The 20,276-nt window shown below is 46.0% G+C and overlaps 1 protein-coding gene across 2 annotated transcripts in view; it reads left to right on the top strand.

Moving 5' to 3' along the window:
* The window catches only part of LOC138282933 (probable flap endonuclease 1 homolog), an 86,224-nt gene that overhangs the window by 27,117 nt on the left and 38,831 nt on the right, over positions 1 to 20,276 (top strand). For both annotated transcript variants that reach the window (XM_069220994.1, XM_069220993.1), the window contains exons 2-3: positions 7,247 to 7,337; positions 19,346 to 19,448. In XM_069220994.1, the coding sequence (XP_069077095.1) occupies positions 7,247 to 7,337; positions 19,346 to 19,448 (194 nt within the window). The remainder of the gene's footprint in view (positions 1 to 7,246; positions 7,338 to 19,345; positions 19,449 to 20,276) is intronic.

Genomic DNA, 20,276 nt, shown 5'->3' with positions numbered 1-20,276 from the left:
GAACACCAATTTGTCGCCAAAATGTAGTAAGTGGAGTCCAACACCGTCGTGTAATTGAACATAACAAGTTTATTGCGAGTAACACGAACTAGTGTCCATCCATTCCAGGGAGAGGCCAGTAACTGTCTCCCTGGAATTTTATGACACTCACATTCTTCATAGAACCGTATGAACAACATTCCTTTAGTTGTAGCCAAAACATAACACAACACAATATACAGAACAACATTGGTCTCATGTGCAAGTGACACACATACAGACACAACCACATCACGCACTCCAGCTCCCCCCTCACCTAGCCAATCGCATCACATACACACATGCACGTACAGCCGCACACACACAACTCGCAGCACAACATAACAGGTACAGGCATGGGCGCCTGCAGGGGGGAAGGTGGGCACTTGTCTCCCCTCCGGATTTAGGTGCAGGCTCCCAGTGCAGCCTAATACTATGGCCACTGTAGTGTTATGCTGCCTGCACTAGTACAGCCGCGGCCCCCACCAAAAGCAGTCCAGGACACCTCCCCCTGAAAAAATTTCTATGGACGCCCATGGGTACAGCTTCCCTGGCAATGTGCACACATAGACACAGTTGACAGGTATGAATGTACCGTCACTGTGGTGCCAGCATTCATTTGCCAATGAATACTGGCACCATAATGACAGGTGTGAATGTGTGCGATATGTGTTGTGTACCAGTTTGTCCCTATTTGTGTCTGACCCACTTGTGTCTCCAACACATGCATATTACAGTGATTTAAAAAAATTATTGTGACATGTATATGCCTGCAGTGGTTCTGACCACCCACGCAGTGCCCACCCAATGTAACCTGGCAATGCGGCATCCCTACCTTTGAGTCCGGCAATGGGTGATCGTGTTTTCTCCATGGTTCGGTGGCAGCATTGACAACAGTCATGTCCGATCGAAGATGGGGGTGGAATGAGGAAAAAAGATGGGTTTTCGCCAACTCAGACATGGAGGTCGGAGCGCCACTTTTTGCTTGGCGGTAAGACACATCCAAATCTGCACAGCGGGAAGGGTGTTCGGTTCCTGCCGGCATCTTTTTTTCCCTCTCCCACCGTCGACGCAGGCTGTATTTCTTGGTGGAGATGGCAGTTAGAATGCAGGCTTTCGTCTGTGGGAACACCAACATCTAAATATGGAGGTCGGATAGTCACGGCGGCGGACAGGTTTCCAGTTGAAAAGACGACAGCAGGACCGTTACCGCCAAGGTCTAAATCAGGCCCTTAGTCAGGATCTCATCTATTACACAGAATTAAAAACAACAGATAACTAATTACATAATAAAACAAGCAATAAAAAACAAAGAATAGATCAAAAAAATCTATAGCCAAATAGTCAGTGTTAAAAAATCATACAGTAGAGGTCAGCTTTCTGAGCAAACCCATCAAACAATTGCCCCTATAATAACACTCTGAACAGATGTGATTGGGGTAGCTGTCAGTTAAAATACAATTTGTTTTCTTTTGGTAATTCCACACTTTAAGAAAAGAGAATACACTACTACACTGTGTGGAGGGATTTTAACTGTTGCCGGTATATCAAGGAATCAGCACATCTTATGAAGCCTCACGGTTTGATTAGTGGAACTAGGAACCTCTGGGAATATGCCTAGTACTTACAGAAGAAGGTGAAATGGAGCAGGGTCTGAGGCGAGGATTCACCACAAGGGCAGATTAACACATTTCTAGAGTCAAATTGACTCAGTGGGAAACCCAGGTTGAGCCTGAATCTGGTTAAAATAACTCTATCCCAGGTGGCACCCACCCATAGCAGGTAAGGCTTTATATTAGGGGTGGTTTGAAGGTTTGCATACTCCCTAACACAGATCATAGCAAGCTCACCGTCTTCTCTAAGTTGACATTTCCTAGTTCAAAATGCTTTTCTGACCCGAGCAAGGTCAGTCTTAGACATAGTAGAGGGGGTAAAGAAGAGTTCCGGTCTTCCCAGAGTGTACGTTTCATGCTTAATATATTGCAAACAGGGTATAGCCAGACCTCCGTCACAAGCAGGATGGTCACTAATCACGTACCTATCAAAAGTCTGCATGCAGGTTCACCCAAACAACAGCACACCACAACACCAGGGGGGCCAGTTTAACACAATCTTCTACATACTCAAACCCAAGCTCCTGGTGAAGATATGAGTGGCACAAGTCATGGGGGAACACCCAAAAGGCACTGCAGGACCCTGTTCTCTTCAGTCTGCAGAGCAATGATGATGGAGCACCCCCAAATGCCTGCCCCATAGGTAAGATTGAGAAGGCATTTGCTCCTGAACACCTCCAATAGAAGGGCCATGGGCTTTTTACAAATATGTGATGCTACGCTGTAAATGTAGCCCGCTGCACTAGCAAACCTTTGGGTGGTTTTAAGCTTACAGGATCCCCAGTTCCCCCTAGTATGGAAAACCACACCCATGTATGAGAAATTCTGGGCAGGGGCAACAGGATGCACATGGAGGAATACGCTCTTCATTTTCAATGATTTGGGGCCGCAGGCATGGTGTAAGTTTTAGAATGATTAGCGATGAGACCCCTGGATCCCATAAAACTGACAAACTCCTAAAATAGGATGTTTAAACTTTTCTGTGTTCTCCGCAGTAGAACGACATCATCCGCGTAGAGTAGCGCGGGAACACTTTTCTTGCCCACTTTGGGGACATCCACAGCACAGGCAGAGAGTGCGGCCTCAAGCCCATTGATGTACAGTAGAAATAAAATTGGGGACAACACGCAGCCATGGCGTATGCCTTTCCCCAGCAGAAAGCTGGAATCACACTCGCCTGCAGGGCCAAACCTGACAGACGCTAGAAGATCATAATCCAAGGCCTTCCGATTTGGGCAAGCACTGGGCTCACCCCCAGATCACTCAGCTTAGCGCACTATTTAGATCTTACCATGCTGTTGAAGGTGCTGGACAGATCCATGAAGGCCAGTCATATGGAGCCCTGCCTCACAATGGTATACTTGCTAATAAGCAAGTGTCATTTTAGGCATTGCTCCACCGTGCCTAGCCTGTACCGGAAACCGTACTGCACATCTGACAGCGTGGTCGTCTACCTAACCCAAGTCAGCGGATGCTCCAGCACAGCCCTCCTGCAATCCTTACTGCGGAGTCCAACAGGGAAATAGGCCGATAGCAGGTCGCCCTTTTTAAAGATGGGTACAATGTCTGCAGTATGCCATGAGTCAGGTAGCCCAGAGCTGGAGAAGGCGTTAAAACCAGTTACATAATAATGGGGCCCAGAATTCTGGGATGAATTTGTACAAGTCTATAGGGCCCACTTCAGGACCTGGTACCTTATTGGATGGAGACTTCATGGTAGCCTCCAAAATCTCTTTCAGGGTGTATTTCAATGTTATTGGGAAGACCACCGGAGCCATATAGAGCATTAAAATGTCTCACACATGCCTCTGGGCTAATAGTAGTAATAACTGAATTGTCACTAGACCCCAGGGTATGAATATCCTTGACCACCTTCCAGAAGGCCCTTGAATCTTTCTGTGTACAAGACTGGGCCAACCTCCCCCAATACTCCATATTAATCTCCTTGCACCTGCTGCACAGGGCACCTTTATACTCTGCTCTAAACATTTGGATTTTCAGGCTATCCCTCGTTTTTTCGTTCACGACACTATACAGGTTTGCTGATGCCTTTATTCAACAGGAATCACACAATTTGGCCACCAGGGTGTCAGGTCTAGTAGGTTTCAAGAAAATATTGCACATAGCTAGCCCCAGTTGTACAAAACAATTAGCCTCTGCCCGCTAGTCATCCGGGGAGATTAAATAGTCGTACAGCATATCAAGGTGGTTAGCACACAGGTTATTAATCAAGGCCCCAAGGGTCAGCATTCCTCTATGCCAAGCGAAGCCCAAGGGACTTGACAGGTATGCCGTGGGGGGTGCCTGTGGCCATACATACCCCCTTGTGGATACTGATTGGTAGCTGTCACACTGGCCCTATGTTGAGGTGACTTTTAGCTGTTCTTGGTTCTTCGGCCATCAGCTCTAATTTAGAATTGTGGCCCACGCCTCTAACTGGAAATGTGAGATTACAAATACAGGCACGGTTAGTGTTGCTGGATGAAAAATCAGGACTGACTTGGCTTTTAGTTATCTCCATTACACAGGGGCCAGGAATGTACTGTGTAGATGTAGAGTCATCACCATTGGTTACTTTAATCCACATTTTTATCTCAAAAAGTCCTAATTTCATTAAGACAGTGAGGCAAATATCATGGTGTCTGATATTACGTCATTGTAACAGCAAACAAATTGTTGCAGTAAAGTATGCTTCCTATAAAGCTAAAAGTAATTTAGCACCAATGCAGCCAATCCTGACCGCTCACATTCAACAAGACACCACACCGCAGGTAGTATTTCCTCTTTCCACCATGATGACTGTTAAAGAACGTGTATTAGCCAAAACAGAACCCGTAATAGAAAGACACAAAGAAGAATGACTTGATTCACTCTAGAATCCACAATCTCTTCAAACTGTGCTAGACAGGAGCTGAAAAACATAAGACACCTGTAGCGTCCTCCCCAGCCTGGGTACCCACTAATGAATCTCCCACATATGGAGCTATGTATTACACATCTCTATTCTTCAGTGTATAACTGTGAACTCAGCATTCTAAATTTGCATTCACTGCCCCACGTTCTAACACTTACTTCATCATGCTAAGGAGTCCTACAAGATCCAAAAAGGCTCCATCATTCATTCATACTCACAAGCCAGAACAATACCCATCACATGTGCGGGCTTCTGCCCTAAAGATGTGATAATAAGATCCTCATCATCTGTGGCGTTCCCCAGGGCTCATCCATTGACCCCACACTCTTCAACATCTACATGACGCAACACGCAGACATCGTCAAAGCACACAAAATAAACATCATCCCCTACACCAACGACACCCAGTTAGTCCTATCGCTCTCTGCCGACCCCTCCATAGCGAAGATCAACTTCCACAACTGCATGAAGGACGTTGCAGAATAGAGGAGGGACAACTGCCTAAAACTGAACACCAACAAGATGGCAAGCACACCGCACTCTGGAACAAAACCTGGTGGACGTGGGAACTCGGACACACCCCCACACCAAAAGACCACACTTGCAAACTAGACATCATCCTGTCTTTAATATCTCTAATAAAATCACTTATTTCCAATGCACCCTTGTTAAGAAAACTTGCATTTTGGTTCAAGATTTGTGGATCCTAGCTTGTTTGATTTATAACATATTGGCATTTGTCATATCTTAGAAGCTTTATGGATGATTTGCTTTATTTAAAGTCCAGAAAGGTTTGTTTTGCAGGAAATAGGTCCCTTTGATCCCATGAACTTTGACTGAATTAATTTAACTTCTGACAACCACGTCAAAGAAAGTTGTTAATTTGGATGAACTGCCCTTTGCTCCAGAAAGAGAATCAATAGCATAGGCTGGCCACTAGTAGAGATGTATACTGAATTGGGTTTGGCCATTCCTAAATGCTGCGTGGGTGGGGAACAAAACATTAAATTAAAAAATATAATAAAAAAAGAAAAATTTACCTGCTCGCCCGCGCCACTCCTCCATCCCCTTAGCAGGCACAGGCTCCCAGCCTGCCCAGCACCCAATCCTGACGCTGCTCAGAGCAGCGTTATGGTTGGCTGGAGCACGTAGCCAGGGCGCTCCCAGGCAGACTGGGAGCCTGTGCCTGCTCTCTGCAGTCTGGCAACACAGTGCCAGGCTGAAGAGGGAACAGTGCGCATGTGTGTTTGGCTGGGTCGGCCAAACACACATGCGCACTGAGGGGAGTGCAGAGTGCACTTTCCTCATCCGTGTCATCCCACACGGCCAGCCCCTTTAATAATGAAAGGATAATAAACACTGTTTATTATCTTTTCGTTATTAAAGTTTTGCAGCAGCTGCTGCTGCTGGTGGGGGTGGCCGGAGTCGGGTGCGGGAGAGTCTCCTCTGCCATAGCGAAGGAGCTGCTGCTGTGTTTTAGCATAGTTAGTCAGGATCAAGAAGATTTTTTGGTAGAGTCGCCTAATGAATCAGCTGATCTGAGAATATTCTTCAAGCAAAGAAGACCAAGGTGCTTTATAGCTCCGATTCAAGAGGTGTCAGCCTCTGCCGGCTGTGTGATGCACTTTACCACAGCCCAGATTTGCGTGAGATTCTCTTCGCTGGCCCAAATCCCACCAGACGAGAGCACTGATAGGACAAACGAGAATAAGTTTGTGACATTTCACTTGTGTGGCATTATACATGCAGGCACATTAGAAGATGTGGAAAGGAAGTAAGTAGTAATGTTGAGTCCAGTACAAACTATAGTACAACAAGGCACCAAAACATAGATGACCATGGTCAAGGGATGCACCCTATCTGGGATCTTAGCAAATCACTTGCCATTCAAGACCGACAGAAAGAATGCCTAGATGACCTCTTGCGACAAATGACATTCAAGCGTGCCCATGATCAATACTTCCAAACCCTAATATCAGCTGGAACCACAAGGCAAATGAGGTGAAGAGATCTACAGATAAGGAGTCAAAATAGATATTCATCTTCCCAATCATTGGTGGTTGTAGATGCCCGTCGCTGTATTTAACGAAGTGCCTCGAGAGTCAATCTGCCACTAGACCCATTAAGGTACTGGGTTCAACAAGATGCTATAGTACAGGCAGAATTCTAGCAAACTCTCAGCCATCTGCACCAGATGTCTGTATGGGGGTTTTGCCCAGTGACTGACATTCCTGATGGTTGTCCATCTTGAATGAAGAGCATCTGTCATTCTGGCCTTTATCCTAGTTCAGGTGCCCATTGCTGAGCTACATTCCTTGGATGGGTGGCAATAGGTGGTAAACAGCTGATTCTTCTCCATTAAAAGGGGATGGATATGTGGAGAGTTGGTAGGCTCTCCGGGACTGCTTCAAAAGCCAAAAACTACAGGCAAAACCCTAGAGCTGGCAGCATGTGCCACTGATGTTGAGCAGACAAACTACAGTTCAGTCACATTGGAGTAATCAAAGTAGCCAGTGAACAAGCTTTGTGGACAGGTAAGAAGGGCTGACCAAAGGGAAACTGACTGGTGGGGCTTGGCTGTTTTGTTGTGAGGCTGTTTCATTCTTACGCATGTCAGGGATCTCACTGTTACGAAGGGAAGGGTGTTCTCAACTTTCTGTGGATGGACACTTTATTCATATACCAAAGTTTCTTTCCTCAGGGCGCATTGTGGCTGTTGACACATCTGTTGCTATTTACCAGTTTCTCACCGGGATGCCGGAGATCCACAACCGCAATGGCGAGAACATCAGGTGAGTGTTACTGTTTAAAAGCCTCCCTGTTTCAAATTGGGACACTTGAGCCTAGGAACACAACCCTTTTAATCAGGCCTTTTGTTGTTTTCCAATCTGGCCCTTTGTTGTTTTCCAATCTGGCCTTTTGTTGCTCTACCAGCCTGCCCCTTTGTTGCTCCCACAAAATTGGGGTCTCCATGTCACCAGACCAGGCAACTCTAGAGGAATAGTAATAATGTCTTGTTTGATTATGTAGCACTTCACAAAGTATTTGTGTTATTTCTAGGTGCTATAAATACCAAATGTTACTGTTACCTAATATATGATATTCATTTTACTGACCTCATAAAGATGGAACCCGGGGTCTGCATTGCCTGTATTTGAACTTGTTGACTTCAAGGCACTGCTTTTGTCAACCGTGATCTTCAACTTACTGATCTATCCAACTGGCTAATGACAATGGGCCTGGTTATGATTTCAGTGGACGGAAAAGCCTGTCCGCTGAAGTCCCGACGGGTAGGGTGCCGCTAGTGTGGCAGCCTCCCCACCGGGCCCACTACGAGTTTCCCGCTGGGTCAGCATGCCGGACATCAGTTTCCGCCCTCTGGCCCAGTGGGAAACAGCCTACAGCATTGTCTCTGTTCGTAGTAGCCGGCAGCAATGCTGTAGTGTGTAGGTTGCACCAGCATCCATCGCAATGTTTACTGTCAATACGACGGGGCTGGCCAGGGGGGCTCCTGGACCCCGTCTCCGCCAGCCTTTTCATGGTGCTGTTAGTGCCATGAAATCGCTGGTGGAGAAGGGGGTCATTATCCCCAGCAGCGCTGCCCCTGGCGGTTTAGAACTGCCACGACCCCCAGACTGCCCGGATGACTAATCCTACTAGTGCTAGTGGTCCGACTGCGGTGTAATCGCCGCGGTCATAATGTGGCCCTCAGACCACCGCATTGGCGTCGGTTCGACCTCCACTGCGAGTCTGGCAGTCAGTAGTCCCGCCAGACTCATAATAATGCCCCTTGTGTCTTGATCAAGGGATACGTGCTGTCCTCATCTTTGATCTATATTGGAGCAGTCAGTGTTACTTGGCGTCTAGTTATGTGACTTAAGAGTATTGCAGCCATCAGCATAGGCTCATTGCAGAGTCTGTTCAAGCCTGTGTGAAGCAAATGACCACGTTCCTCACACGTCTAGTGGTAAGTGAAGTGGGGGGCTGCATAGATTAGCAATGCTCAACCTTGTTTTTGGATGGCCGCCTATGGAATGGCCTCCTCAAACCACTAACTTTTTTGGGGGGGTTCCTTCGCTGTTCATATGTTAAATAAAACATCAGTGTTTCTTTTATTCGTCAAATACACTCATTCAGTGTTTCAATAGTGTTCTTGATAAGTTATACATCAACAACGTTAGATCTTTCTTTCGTGGTTGTAGACCTAAAGCATGTAATTCAGTGCCCTTCAGACCTCCCCCCCCTTCATTACCGATCATGTGACCATATTGATGAGCATTTTTGTAGTCTCTGTTGAGGTTATTAACACAACCAGATGAGGGCGAAAAAGTTTTACAATACAACTTACTGTATATATCTTGTCAGATGTCTATGCAGCAGAGATTGTTGAGGCAAAACCACCTGCAAAGCGAAAACCAAATAGACCAAACGCAAGTCAAAAATCAGGCTGCAGAGTTGAAGGTGAACAGCGGCAAAGCACCATGAAGAATATGAATAAAATGGGAAATCAATTATACTCCCACTATTAGAGAAGACAAACCCCAGCAAGAGGGGTGGAGAGTTAAGAGCTAAAAATGACAGGCGTTGAGAATCCTTGGACTAAACTGATGGGATGGGCGATTGGGGGAAAATGGAATAACTTCTATGAGGGTTGAATATGTGTACTTTTAAGGACTACAATCAAGATTGAAAAAAGACTAACTAGTAGGACCACATCATCGCCCCAAGGCAGGGAAGAGGAGATGGAGAGAGAAATGTGATGGTGCAGTGCATGTCAGAGTATACTGTACCTCAGTATTTGAGAACTAGAAAATACAGGTGTGAGGAACTTGGTGAATATCTCAATACCTTGGAAAAATACTGTACCAGTAATAAGCTTTTTAATTGCAGAAATGGTATTGTTAGATACTCTTGATGAAAGACGGTGGCATGAAGTGCACTGAGTTACATATTTTATGTCCATGCCCCCCACCTGCTCACAACTTTTGGAAGAAACCATTAATATCTTGAATAAATGTGTGGAAAAATAAAAGAAACACAGATTGTGTACTTAATGTGCCTAGGCAGCAGGAAGTGTGGGAGGAGGAGAACCACAGAAACTAGTTAGTGGTATGTTAACTGTAGCTCGGAATGGTTATCCCAGTACACCGGAAAGTTATAAGGAGTTGTGTACGAACAATTATTTACATGGGTTAGCTACCACAGTTCTTAACGTTGTGGTAAACTCCTCAAACCTCTCTCACCTTTACATTCATGTCACTTGGGCAGAGCTAAAATGGTCTGATGCTTCAGTTACTTGTTTCTGGGAATTGATGAGCAGTGCTGCCAGCCTGGATATGCTGGGCCTGGGGGATACACCATGTTGAGAATGGCCGACAGCGCAGTACTTTTTGGTTAATAAATTCTAAACTCATTTCTGTAATAGCCCACAGCAGTATCCACCCATACTTTGTGGGGTAAACCAGCTGTAGTAACCTAGTTGTGCCTCATTTTCCAGTTGCAAGCACCTAGATTTGTCTCACTGTCTGCAGCGCCATGCTCTGCCTGATCGTTGAGTTGATCCTCTGACGCTGCCTATGCCATCAGCCATGCTCGAAAGACTCTTAAATCAAAGCAGTTAGGCTTCGCCTACTGAATGCACACCACAACATGGTCGGAACCACAAGCCACCTGTGCCTATAATTGGCCATGCTTGGAGACTCATACACAAGCGCAGAAGACTTCACCTACCTGTGAACCATGATCCACCCTCGTCTGGTCATCGTGAACCAGCGCAGCTGGGGTCCAGCTACCTCCACCAGAACATGGTCAGAACCACGAGCCACCCTGCGGTGGCTGTGCTTGGCCTCCCGATGACACTAGCCGGGGACTGTTTGCACCAACGTAACACCTTACACAAACTCTGCAGCATTTGCTGAAAGTAGGCCGAGAGGCCGGCAGCATGCAGCGTTGTGAAAAACTGTGATGGTAACTAATACTAGTGAAATCAATGCTACAACTATTACTACTCCCACCACCACTATTGCTTCTCTTTTACTACACCTTCTATTACATGTACTACTTCCCCCACCACTATGAGTACTAGTACAGTGATCTCTAGTTCTACTGCCATCAGCACTGGCATTAATACTACTACCATCAGCTCTACTACTACAGCTATTATTAGTACAAGTACTACAGCCAATCGCCACCACTGCTACAGTCATGACCACTATGGCTATTACCATTACCACTATTGCATCAACCGCTAGTGCTACAGCTAACCAACCGCACCTACTACCTGTGCTACTGCCACCAACACTACCACTGCCTTAAGAATCACTACACCGCCACCTGCGGTACATCGCCTGTAACTCTTACTACAAATACAGCTATAGCTACTACCAATACCAATAATGATGATGATGATAATAATACTTACAATAATAATAATAATAATAATAATAATAACAACAATAATAATGCCAATTATAATATTAACCCCTTCGCTGCCAGGCCTTTTCCCCCTCCTGTGCCAGGCCTTTTTTTGGCTATTTGGGGCAGTTCGCGCTTAGGCCCTCATAACTTTTTGTCCACATAAGCTAGCCAAGCCAAATTTGCGTCCTTTTTTTTCCAACATCCTATGGATTCTAGAGGTACCCAGACTTTGTGAGTTCCCCTGAAAGAGGCCAAGAAATTAGCCAACATACAGTGAAAATTTCGTTTTTTTCAAAAAAATGGGAAAAAGTGGCTGCAGAAGAAGGCTTGTGGTTTTTCCCCTGAAAATGGCATCAACAAAGGGTTTGTGTTGCTAAACTCACCAGACTTGAATCAGAAAACCCAATTTTTCAACACAATTTTGGCATTTTACTGGGACATACCCATTTTTACAATTTTTTGTGCTTTCAGCCTCCTTCCAGTCAGTGACAGAAATGGGCATGAAACCAATGCTGGATCCCAGAAACCTAAACATTTCTGAAAAGTAGACAAAATTCTGAATTCAGCAAGGGGTCATTGTGTAGATCCAGAAAATAACAACTGAAAAAGAAAAATATTGAAATTGAGGTGAAAAAAACATCAATTTTTCTCTACGTTTTACTCTGTAACTTTTTCCTGCGATGTCAGATTTTCGAAAGCAATATACCGTTTCGTCTGCTGGACTTCTCTGGTTGCGGGGATATATAGGGCTTGTAGGTTCATCAGAACCGTAGGTACCCAGAGCCAATAAATAAGCTGCACCTTGCAGTGCGTTTTCATTCTATACCGGGTATACAGCAATTAATTTGCTGAAATATAAAGAGTAAAAAATAGCTATCAAGAAAACCTTTGTATTTCCAAAAAGGGCACAAGATAAGGTGTTGAGGAGCAGTGGTTATTTGCACATCTCTGAATTCCGGGGTGACCATACTAGCATGTGAATTACAGGGCATTTCTCAAATAGATGTCTTTTTTACACACTCTCCCATATTTGGAAGGAAAAATTTTAGAGAAAGACAAGGGGCAATAACACTTGTTTTGCTAATCTATGTTCCCCCAAGTCTCTTGATAAAAATGATACCTCACTTGTGTGGGTAGGCAACGTGGACACATCCCATTTTTTGACAGAAAACAGAGCTGTTTTTTGCAAAGTGCCTACCTGTAGATTTTGGCCTCTAGCTCAGCCGGCACCTAGGGAAACCTACCAAACCTGTGCATTTTCGAAATCTAGAGACCTAGGGGAATCCAAGATGGTGTGACTTGTGGGGCTCTGACCAGGTTCTGTTACCCAGAATCCTTTGCAAAGCTCAAAATTTGGCTAAAAAAACACATTTTCCTCACATTATGGTGACAGAAAGTTCTGGAATCTGAGAAGAACCACAAATTTCCTTCCGCCCAGCGTTCCCCCAAGTCTCCCGATAAAAATGATACCTCACTTGTGTGGGTAGGCCTAGCGCCCGCGACAGGAAATGCCCCAAAGCGCAACGTGGACACATCCCATTTTTTTACAGAAAACAGAGCTGTTTTTTGCAAAGTGCCTACCTGTAGATTTTGGCCTCTAGCTCAGCCGGCACCTAGGGAAACCTACCAAACCTGTGCATTTTTGAAAACTAGAGACCTAGGGGAATCCAAGATGGGGTGACTTGTGGGGCTCTGACCAGGTTCTGTTACCCAGAATCCTTTGCAAACCTCAAAATTTGGCTAAAAAAACACATGTTCCTCACAATATGGTGACAGAAAGTTCTGGAATCTGAGAGGAGCCACAAATTTCCTTTTACCCAGTGTTCCCCCAAGTCTCCCGATAAAAATGATACCTCACTTGTGTGGGTAGGCCTAGCGTCCGCAACAGGAAATGGCCCAAAACACAACGTGGACACATCACATTTTTTCATAGAAAACAGTGCCTACCTGTGGAGTTTGGCCTGTAGCTCAGCCGGCACCTAGGGAAACCTACCAAACCTGTGCATTGTTGAAAACTAGAGACCTAGGGGAATCCAAGATGGGGTGACTTGTGGGGCTCTGACCAGGTTCTGTTACCCAGAATCCTTTGCAAACCTCAAAATTTGGCTAAAAAAACACATGTTCCTCACATTTCTGTGGCAGAAAGTTCTGGAATCTGAGAGGAGGCACAAATTTCCTTCCACCCAGCGTTCCCCCAAGTCTCCCAATAAAAATGATACCTCACTTGTGTGGGTGGGCCATGTGCCTGCAACAGAATAAGGCCCAAAACTTGTAGAGATAGAGGGGATAGCACAGCGAGTTTATAAGGACATATTCTTTTATACATCTTTAGACTGACTCTGCTTTGGGGACCCACATAAGTGAGGTGTCATTTTACTTGGGAGACTGAGGGGAAAACTGGGGAGTAGGAAGTTTGTGCTGGAGCGGTGATCCTACTAAGAAAAGTCAGGAAAATATGCTTTTTTAAGCACATTTTGAGGTTTACAGAGGAGTCTGGGTAAGAAAATGTTGGGGGAGCAACGCAAGCCACACCTCCCTGCACTCCTTGGGGTGTCTAGTTTTAAAAAATGTCTGGGTTTGGTAGGTTTCCCTAGATGAAGGCCGCATCTAGGACCAAAAACATATGTGCCCCCTCCCCCCCAAACACAGGTAGTTTTGTAATATATCATTTTGATGTGTCCACATACGTCCGTGATGTGCCAAACACTAAAATTGTGAAAAGAAACGCACTTAGGTTATGTGAAAAAGACCCCTCACCCACCAACCAAGTTGGTGGCATGCTTCATCATCGGGGTCCCACCCGAGGCACCTAGCGTGTCACAGGTGTGCTGCGACGCCTGATTACAGCGAAGCAGGTTTTCTCATTTTTACCACACATACTGGTTGGATTTGGCACGAGGGTGAGTGATGGTTCAGTGGATCAAATTTTATTAACAAGAGATTTCACAAAAATGAAATGCACTGTTAATAACTGAAAGGCAAAAAACTGAACCAATGACTCACAGCTGTAAAGCCGCAACAAGGCACCAACCGCTTTACAGTCCATTCACACACCTTTCATACATGACATGCACTAGACCATTCATGCCGCCAGCCACGGGCCCAGCACATTACAACACTCACATCGACAGACCGCGCCACTCAAGGGCCCATCACTTACATACGCCCACATGCCTGATACAAGAATCACACCAGCTGATGGGAGTGTGGACTGGCGTTTGGCTGGCACCGCCAGCCAAGCGGCACCCCAAGCACACCGCCAGCCAAGCCCCACCCCAAGCACACCGCCTTCCAAGCCCCACCCCACGCACACCGCCTTCCAAGCCCCACCCCACGCACACCGCCAGCCAAGCGCCACCCCAAGCACACCGCCAGCCAAGCGCCACCCCAAGCACACAGCCAGCCAAGCCTCACCCCAAGCACACCGCCTTCCAAGCCCCACCCCACGCACACCGCCTTCCAAGCCCCACCCCACGCACACCGCCAGCCAAGCGCCACCCGGAGCACACCGCCAGCCAAGCGCCACCCCACGCACACCGCCATCACTTTTTTTTTGTTTATAAACAACAAACCACTAACTAATTATAAAATAAGCACAAAACTACAGACACAAAAGCTCTAACTAAATACATGACAGAGATGCCAACCGTGAAACCTCTGAAAATATAAAACAGACAGCTTACGCTCACGGTATTTCCCAGAAGTTTTTCTTTGTGTGGTAAATTCTATAACAGCTGGGCACACACAGCCCAGGCTTTGAAGGGCATTCGGGGCAGTACATCCGGCTCTCCCTCCGGATTAATCTCCGGGCACATACTCTACATTTCTTTGTGGGCAAGTCTTTTTTGGGAGTGGGAGGAATGTGATCTGGAAAGTGCCGATCTTACAATCTAGCCACATCCTCCACCACTTCTGCTCTAGGAACTCTTGCCGGTTCCACCACAATAAGGCTTTCTATCACCGACTCCTGAAATTTAACAAATGTCATCCTTGACTCAGGTGAACAATCCTTGTTTACAATAAAGGCATTAAAAGTTGCCAAATGAAATAAATGTAGGGCCAACTTTTTATACCACACGTAAGACTTACGAAGAGCAGTGTAAGGTTCCAACCTCTGATCTATTGTATCAACACCACCCATGTGCCTATTGTAGTCCAAAATGCACCAGGTTTGCGCACTTCCGCAACCTGACCCCAAACAGTCACAGGGGAAGTACTCTCATCATGGATGGTAGATAGCATGTACACATCCCTCCTGTCTGAAAATTTCATAGCTAGCAGCTCGTTATTCTGCAAGGCACTACACTGTCCCCTCTCAAGTTTTTTACAGACAAGCTCCCTTGGATAGCCTTTCCGGTTAGAACGGATTGTGCCACAAGCAACAGTGTGCACTCTAAACAACTCCTTGAACAACTGCACTCCAGTTTAGAAATTATCTACGTACAAATGGTGACCTTTGTTAAACAGCCGTCTAGCAAGTTCCCACACAATTTTTTTGCTAACTCCAAAAGTGGCCGGACAACCAGGAGGGTCAATACTGGAATCCCTACCAGTGTAGACCCGGAAATTATACACATATCCTGCACTGCTTTCTGACAGCAGATACATTTTAATCCCATACCGTGCCCTCTTACTAGGAATGTACTGCTTAAAAACTAAACGCCCCTTGAAAAGGACCAAAGACTCGTCCACACTTATCTCTTTGCCTGGAACATAGACCTCTGAAAACCAATCTACAAAATGATCAAGGACAGGCCTAATCTTAAAAAGACGGTCACAATCAGGGTGATCTCGTGGCAAGTCTAAAGCATTGTCTACAAAATGCAGCATACGAAGAAGAAGCAAATACCGATTACGTGTCATAGTTGCAGGAAATATAGCCGTTGCCATCAAGGGACTAGTAGACCAATAAGAAGCCAGTGACGGCTTCCTGATCAACCCCATCAAAAAAGACAAACCTAAAAACCTTTTCATCTCTTCCAGATATGTGGGAACCCACTGAGTAGCTCTAGACTGAGGCTTAAGTCTGGCAACGTTGTCCCGCAAATATTGCTCTGCATACACATTTGTCTGCTCCACAATCTCTTCCAAAAATACATCGTCCATAAACAAGTGAAAGAAATGGACAGGCAAAAAGTTTTCCGTATTAACTCTACACCCTGGGAGACCAGTAAATGCAGGTAACTGTGGCTGCTCCATGTTTGGGGCAATCCAGGTGTCAGGTCTTCCAATGGGAAACCCTGCAGCCCCAGGCTGCTGCACTCTTGGCACATCAATGTCCTCCTCTAACACAGGCCCTTCATCTGCACTGAGAGTAGCTTCCTCATCAGAAGAATACTCTCGGACAGAAAACTCACTTCCAGAATCTCCTTCTTCCTCCTCTGCCTCAGATGCAGTCAGTGTCGTAATCATGGTCTGAAGACGACTCAAAGAGCATGCCAACAACCTGCTGAGCGGTCACTCTGCGGCTAGCCATGATCCTCACTAACAACAAATGGATTGCCAACAACAACTAGCACTAAAATAAGTAATAAACAAAGGGTAGCTTTATCACAAAGAGTTATGTACTAAAAAAACGATACCACTCACTTGCCTGAAAAAGCTACTCACCAAGCAACTACTCTGCACAGACACAGCAATCACCAATGATATCCCACTAAAAAGAAAAAAGAAAAAAGCAAATTAGACATATGACAACACAAATATCATTGTGCTCAAATCTAAGGACAATTTCAAACACACAATACTGCATTTAGTACACCACCTACAAACATGTCATTCATGCATGTCAACAATACTCCTTTGGAGTAAATTGCTTTCACTTACCTAAAACATGCAACTATGCAAACCTCAGGACAACTACTGCCAAAACCGCAAGGATCCACAGCAAAGGAAGCGAAAGCGTTGAACTAGAAGAAAAAGAGGAAATAAATTGTTATAATCACAAATACAAATACTTCGCCAGTTGACAAACACCCCACCACCAAGAACTTAGAAGCTGTCCCTGGTACCTAAGTGGATCATGCCCCCCTCGGGGCAGATGGGCGTAAAAAAATTGGCCAATCTGCCCCCAAGGGAGGGGGGGGGGCAGAAATGGGCAACACCTCTGTGCCCCCTTTAGGGGGCGACCCTTCCCAAAGGGGGCACTCCCAGCACAAAACAAAAAAAAGGGAACAAAAAAAAAAAAACTGGCGTATTGGTGGTTTCTGCCCTCCTTGGGGGCAGATGGGCCTACAAAAATAGGCCCATCTGCCCCCAAAGGGGGCAGAGATGGCCAATACGAACTTTCCCCACTTTGGGGGGGCGACCGTTGCCCAAGGGGTGCCCCCAAACACACACCACACACACACACACCACACAATCCCTGGCGCCTAGTGTGCTTCCACCCCCCCGGGGGCCAGATCGTCCAAAAAATGGTTGGTCTGCCATCGGGGGGGGCGAAACAGAAAAAAAAATAGCCCCCCAGGGGGGCGACCCTTGCCCAAGGGGTTGCCCCTAAAATGAACAATAAAAACAAAATCCCTGGTGGATTTGGCGATCTGCCCCCGGGGGGGGGGGGGGGGGGGGGGGGGGGGTGTAGGGAAATACTAAAAAAATATAGCCCCCCAGGAAACATTTATTCCACAAAGAAATCCCTGGTGTATAGTGGGACAAATCGGCGAAACACTAAAGAAATTGACCCCCGGGGGCGACCCTTGTCCAAGGGGTCGCCCCCAAAATACTGAAAGAAAACAAAATCCCTGGTGTCTAGTAGATTTCGCCCCCCCCTGGGGGCAGATCCGCCAAAAAAACGGCGATCTGCCCCCGGGGGGGGGGGGGGGGCGAAATACTAAAAAATATTGCCCCCCAGGGGGGCGACCCTTGCCCAAGGGGTCGCCCCCAAAAGAAACAGACCTTGAAAAATCCCTGGTGGCTAGTGGAGATTCCTGCCCGCGATCGTGGAGCAGGAATCTAGTGAAAACAGGCACAGGGGGAAAGGAAAAACCCTTTCTTTCCCCCGTGTCTGTTTTCCCCACAAAAAAAAACAAAAAAGGAAAGGACTCACCTGTTGAGTTACTTTCCCCTCGACGCGCTGGAAGCAAATGGCTTCCAGCGCGTCCCGGCAACACTTGATGACATCGGCGCGCTGACGTCATCAGATTGCCGGGGGGGGTCGGGGGTGGAAGGGGAAGGTCTTCCCCTTCCATCCCCGCCTTGGGGGGGGGGGGGGGAAGGGGGGTGCACAGGGGGGGGCGCGCTAGCGTTCCCCCAAGTTCCCGTGCCTTGGACGAGGTGACCTCGTCCAAGGCACACGGGAACTGTAGCCTTGGACGAGGTCACCTCGTCCAAGGCACAGAACGGGTTAATAGCAATAATAATAATAACAATAATAACAATACCAACAATAATACAAATGATAATAATAATAATAATAATAAGAATAGCAGTAAGAATAATAAGAATACCAATAATACCAATACTAATAATAATAATAATACCAATAATAATAATAATATTAATAATAATAATACCAATAATAATACAAATAATAAATTAATACTAATACTAATACTAATACCAATAATAATAATAATAATGGTAATAATATTACCAATAATGATACAAATAATAAATTAATACTAATACTACTACTAATAATAATAATAATAATACTGATAATAATAATGATAATAATAATAATAATAATAATGTAGAATACAGATTGGAAGTGCCAGTTTCTCCTGTTCCGCCGACACGGTCCTGGCATGCCCGGTCCTGCACCGCGCCTCGGTGCTGCGGTGGCTGCGCAGCACCAGGCTAGGTGTAACCCTCCCGGTGCCCGGTTACTGAGTGCGTGCAGTTTCCCCAGGCTGGTGCCTGTGAGGCGGAGCCCAGGCAGGTCCTCGCCTTCCCTGGAATGGCTCTCTGTAATCGCCTGGATCATGTTCTCCTAGCGAGCTCTCCCTTGCACAAACATGTTAATGCTGCATTGCGCGGTCGAGACTGCCCTCTTGCTCTCCTAGCCACTGGTGGTTCACTAGTGTTGCTCTACAACTCCTTCCAGCGTACAGCGCTGAGAGGCCATACTAATGTTCAGCCGCCAAATGGTGGCTCAGCCTTAATCCTCTTGGGCCCTGATGGAGACGTTGCAGCCAGACTGACGCCTGTGTGGGACCCTGGTGCAGAGAGTAGGTCAGAGATGGGTAGCCTGGGTGGGCCTGGTGCTCCAGCTGCAAGTTCTGCATTTTAATGCTGTGTGTCCTGGTGTGTCTGGCACTAAGCGCTCAGATGACGGACTGGCAGGTCTGTGAGTGGGTGTAACTCCTGTGGTTCCTCTGGTCTGTTATCCTTTTTCATAACCTGTTTATTTGATGCTTAATATCTGATACTTTCTCTCCATCAGCCTCTTGCAGGGATTGTTCTTCCGAACAGTTACTCTCTTGGAAAACGGAATCAAACCTGTGTATGTGTTTGATGGGCGCCCTCCTGAACTGAAGCAGCCACTGGTTTGTATTTCATTCTACTAATCATTTAACAACATTGATAGAGGATAAATCTAGCCACACATCAACACCCTACACTCAGACGAGAAGGGAATGGCTGTCTGGCCAGTGAGCACTTAGTGGTAAGAGAAGCTTGTATGCAGCCTTTTGAAGGGGGAGTGTTTGCATGCTGCCATTCTGGCAGGGATCACTTTTAAGTAGGTGTTTATGTTTCCTTGTTACTGCTCCTGAATCTGGATATCTGTTCATCAGAGTTCCAGGAGTAGTGTAACTTAAACAACACTGCAAAACTGTTGGCCCTCTTTGACATCACAAGAATAGCCCTCAGCCATTCATACCCCTCATATGTCATGCAGAATGATGAGTGAAAAACATGGGTGCTAAAAGTAGAGGCACGGAGGTGCTGCAACCCCCCAAAATTCTGGAGTTCAGAATGGGAATGAGCAATGAAGATGCCTTTAAATTCTGAATTCTGGTTTTACCTTATCACATCTTAGGGTCTGTCCTCTGACAAATTGCTGCTTTATCCTTTAAAATGTGGTTTGTAGTTTACTTTTCTTTCTCTGACTGCAAAATGAGAGGGTTTTGTCAGGTGAACTATGTGACAATCTTGCCAAGCGTGAAAGGAGAGGCTGTGGGATGTTAATTTTTTTCTAACACAGAAAAAAATTCAAAGTATGCAAATATTTATTTTAAAACATATCAGCAGTTAGGAAAGGCCAAATGAAGCACTTTCTTTTGTAACTCTGACGTGTGATGGAAAAAATACTTTCAAAGGATCAAAACAATTCAAGGCACTTTACTTGGTGATCAACAATATATCAGCAAAAC

The sequence above is a fragment of the Pleurodeles waltl genome, chromosome 2_2 (assembly GCF_031143425.1).
Source record: "Pleurodeles waltl isolate 20211129_DDA chromosome 2_2, aPleWal1.hap1.20221129, whole genome shotgun sequence".
NCBI classification, from domain to species: Eukaryota; Metazoa; Chordata; class Amphibia; order Caudata; family Salamandridae; genus Pleurodeles; species Pleurodeles waltl.
The sequence above is the reverse complement of the archived record's forward strand: the minus strand, read 5'-3'. Positions and strand labels throughout refer to the sequence as shown.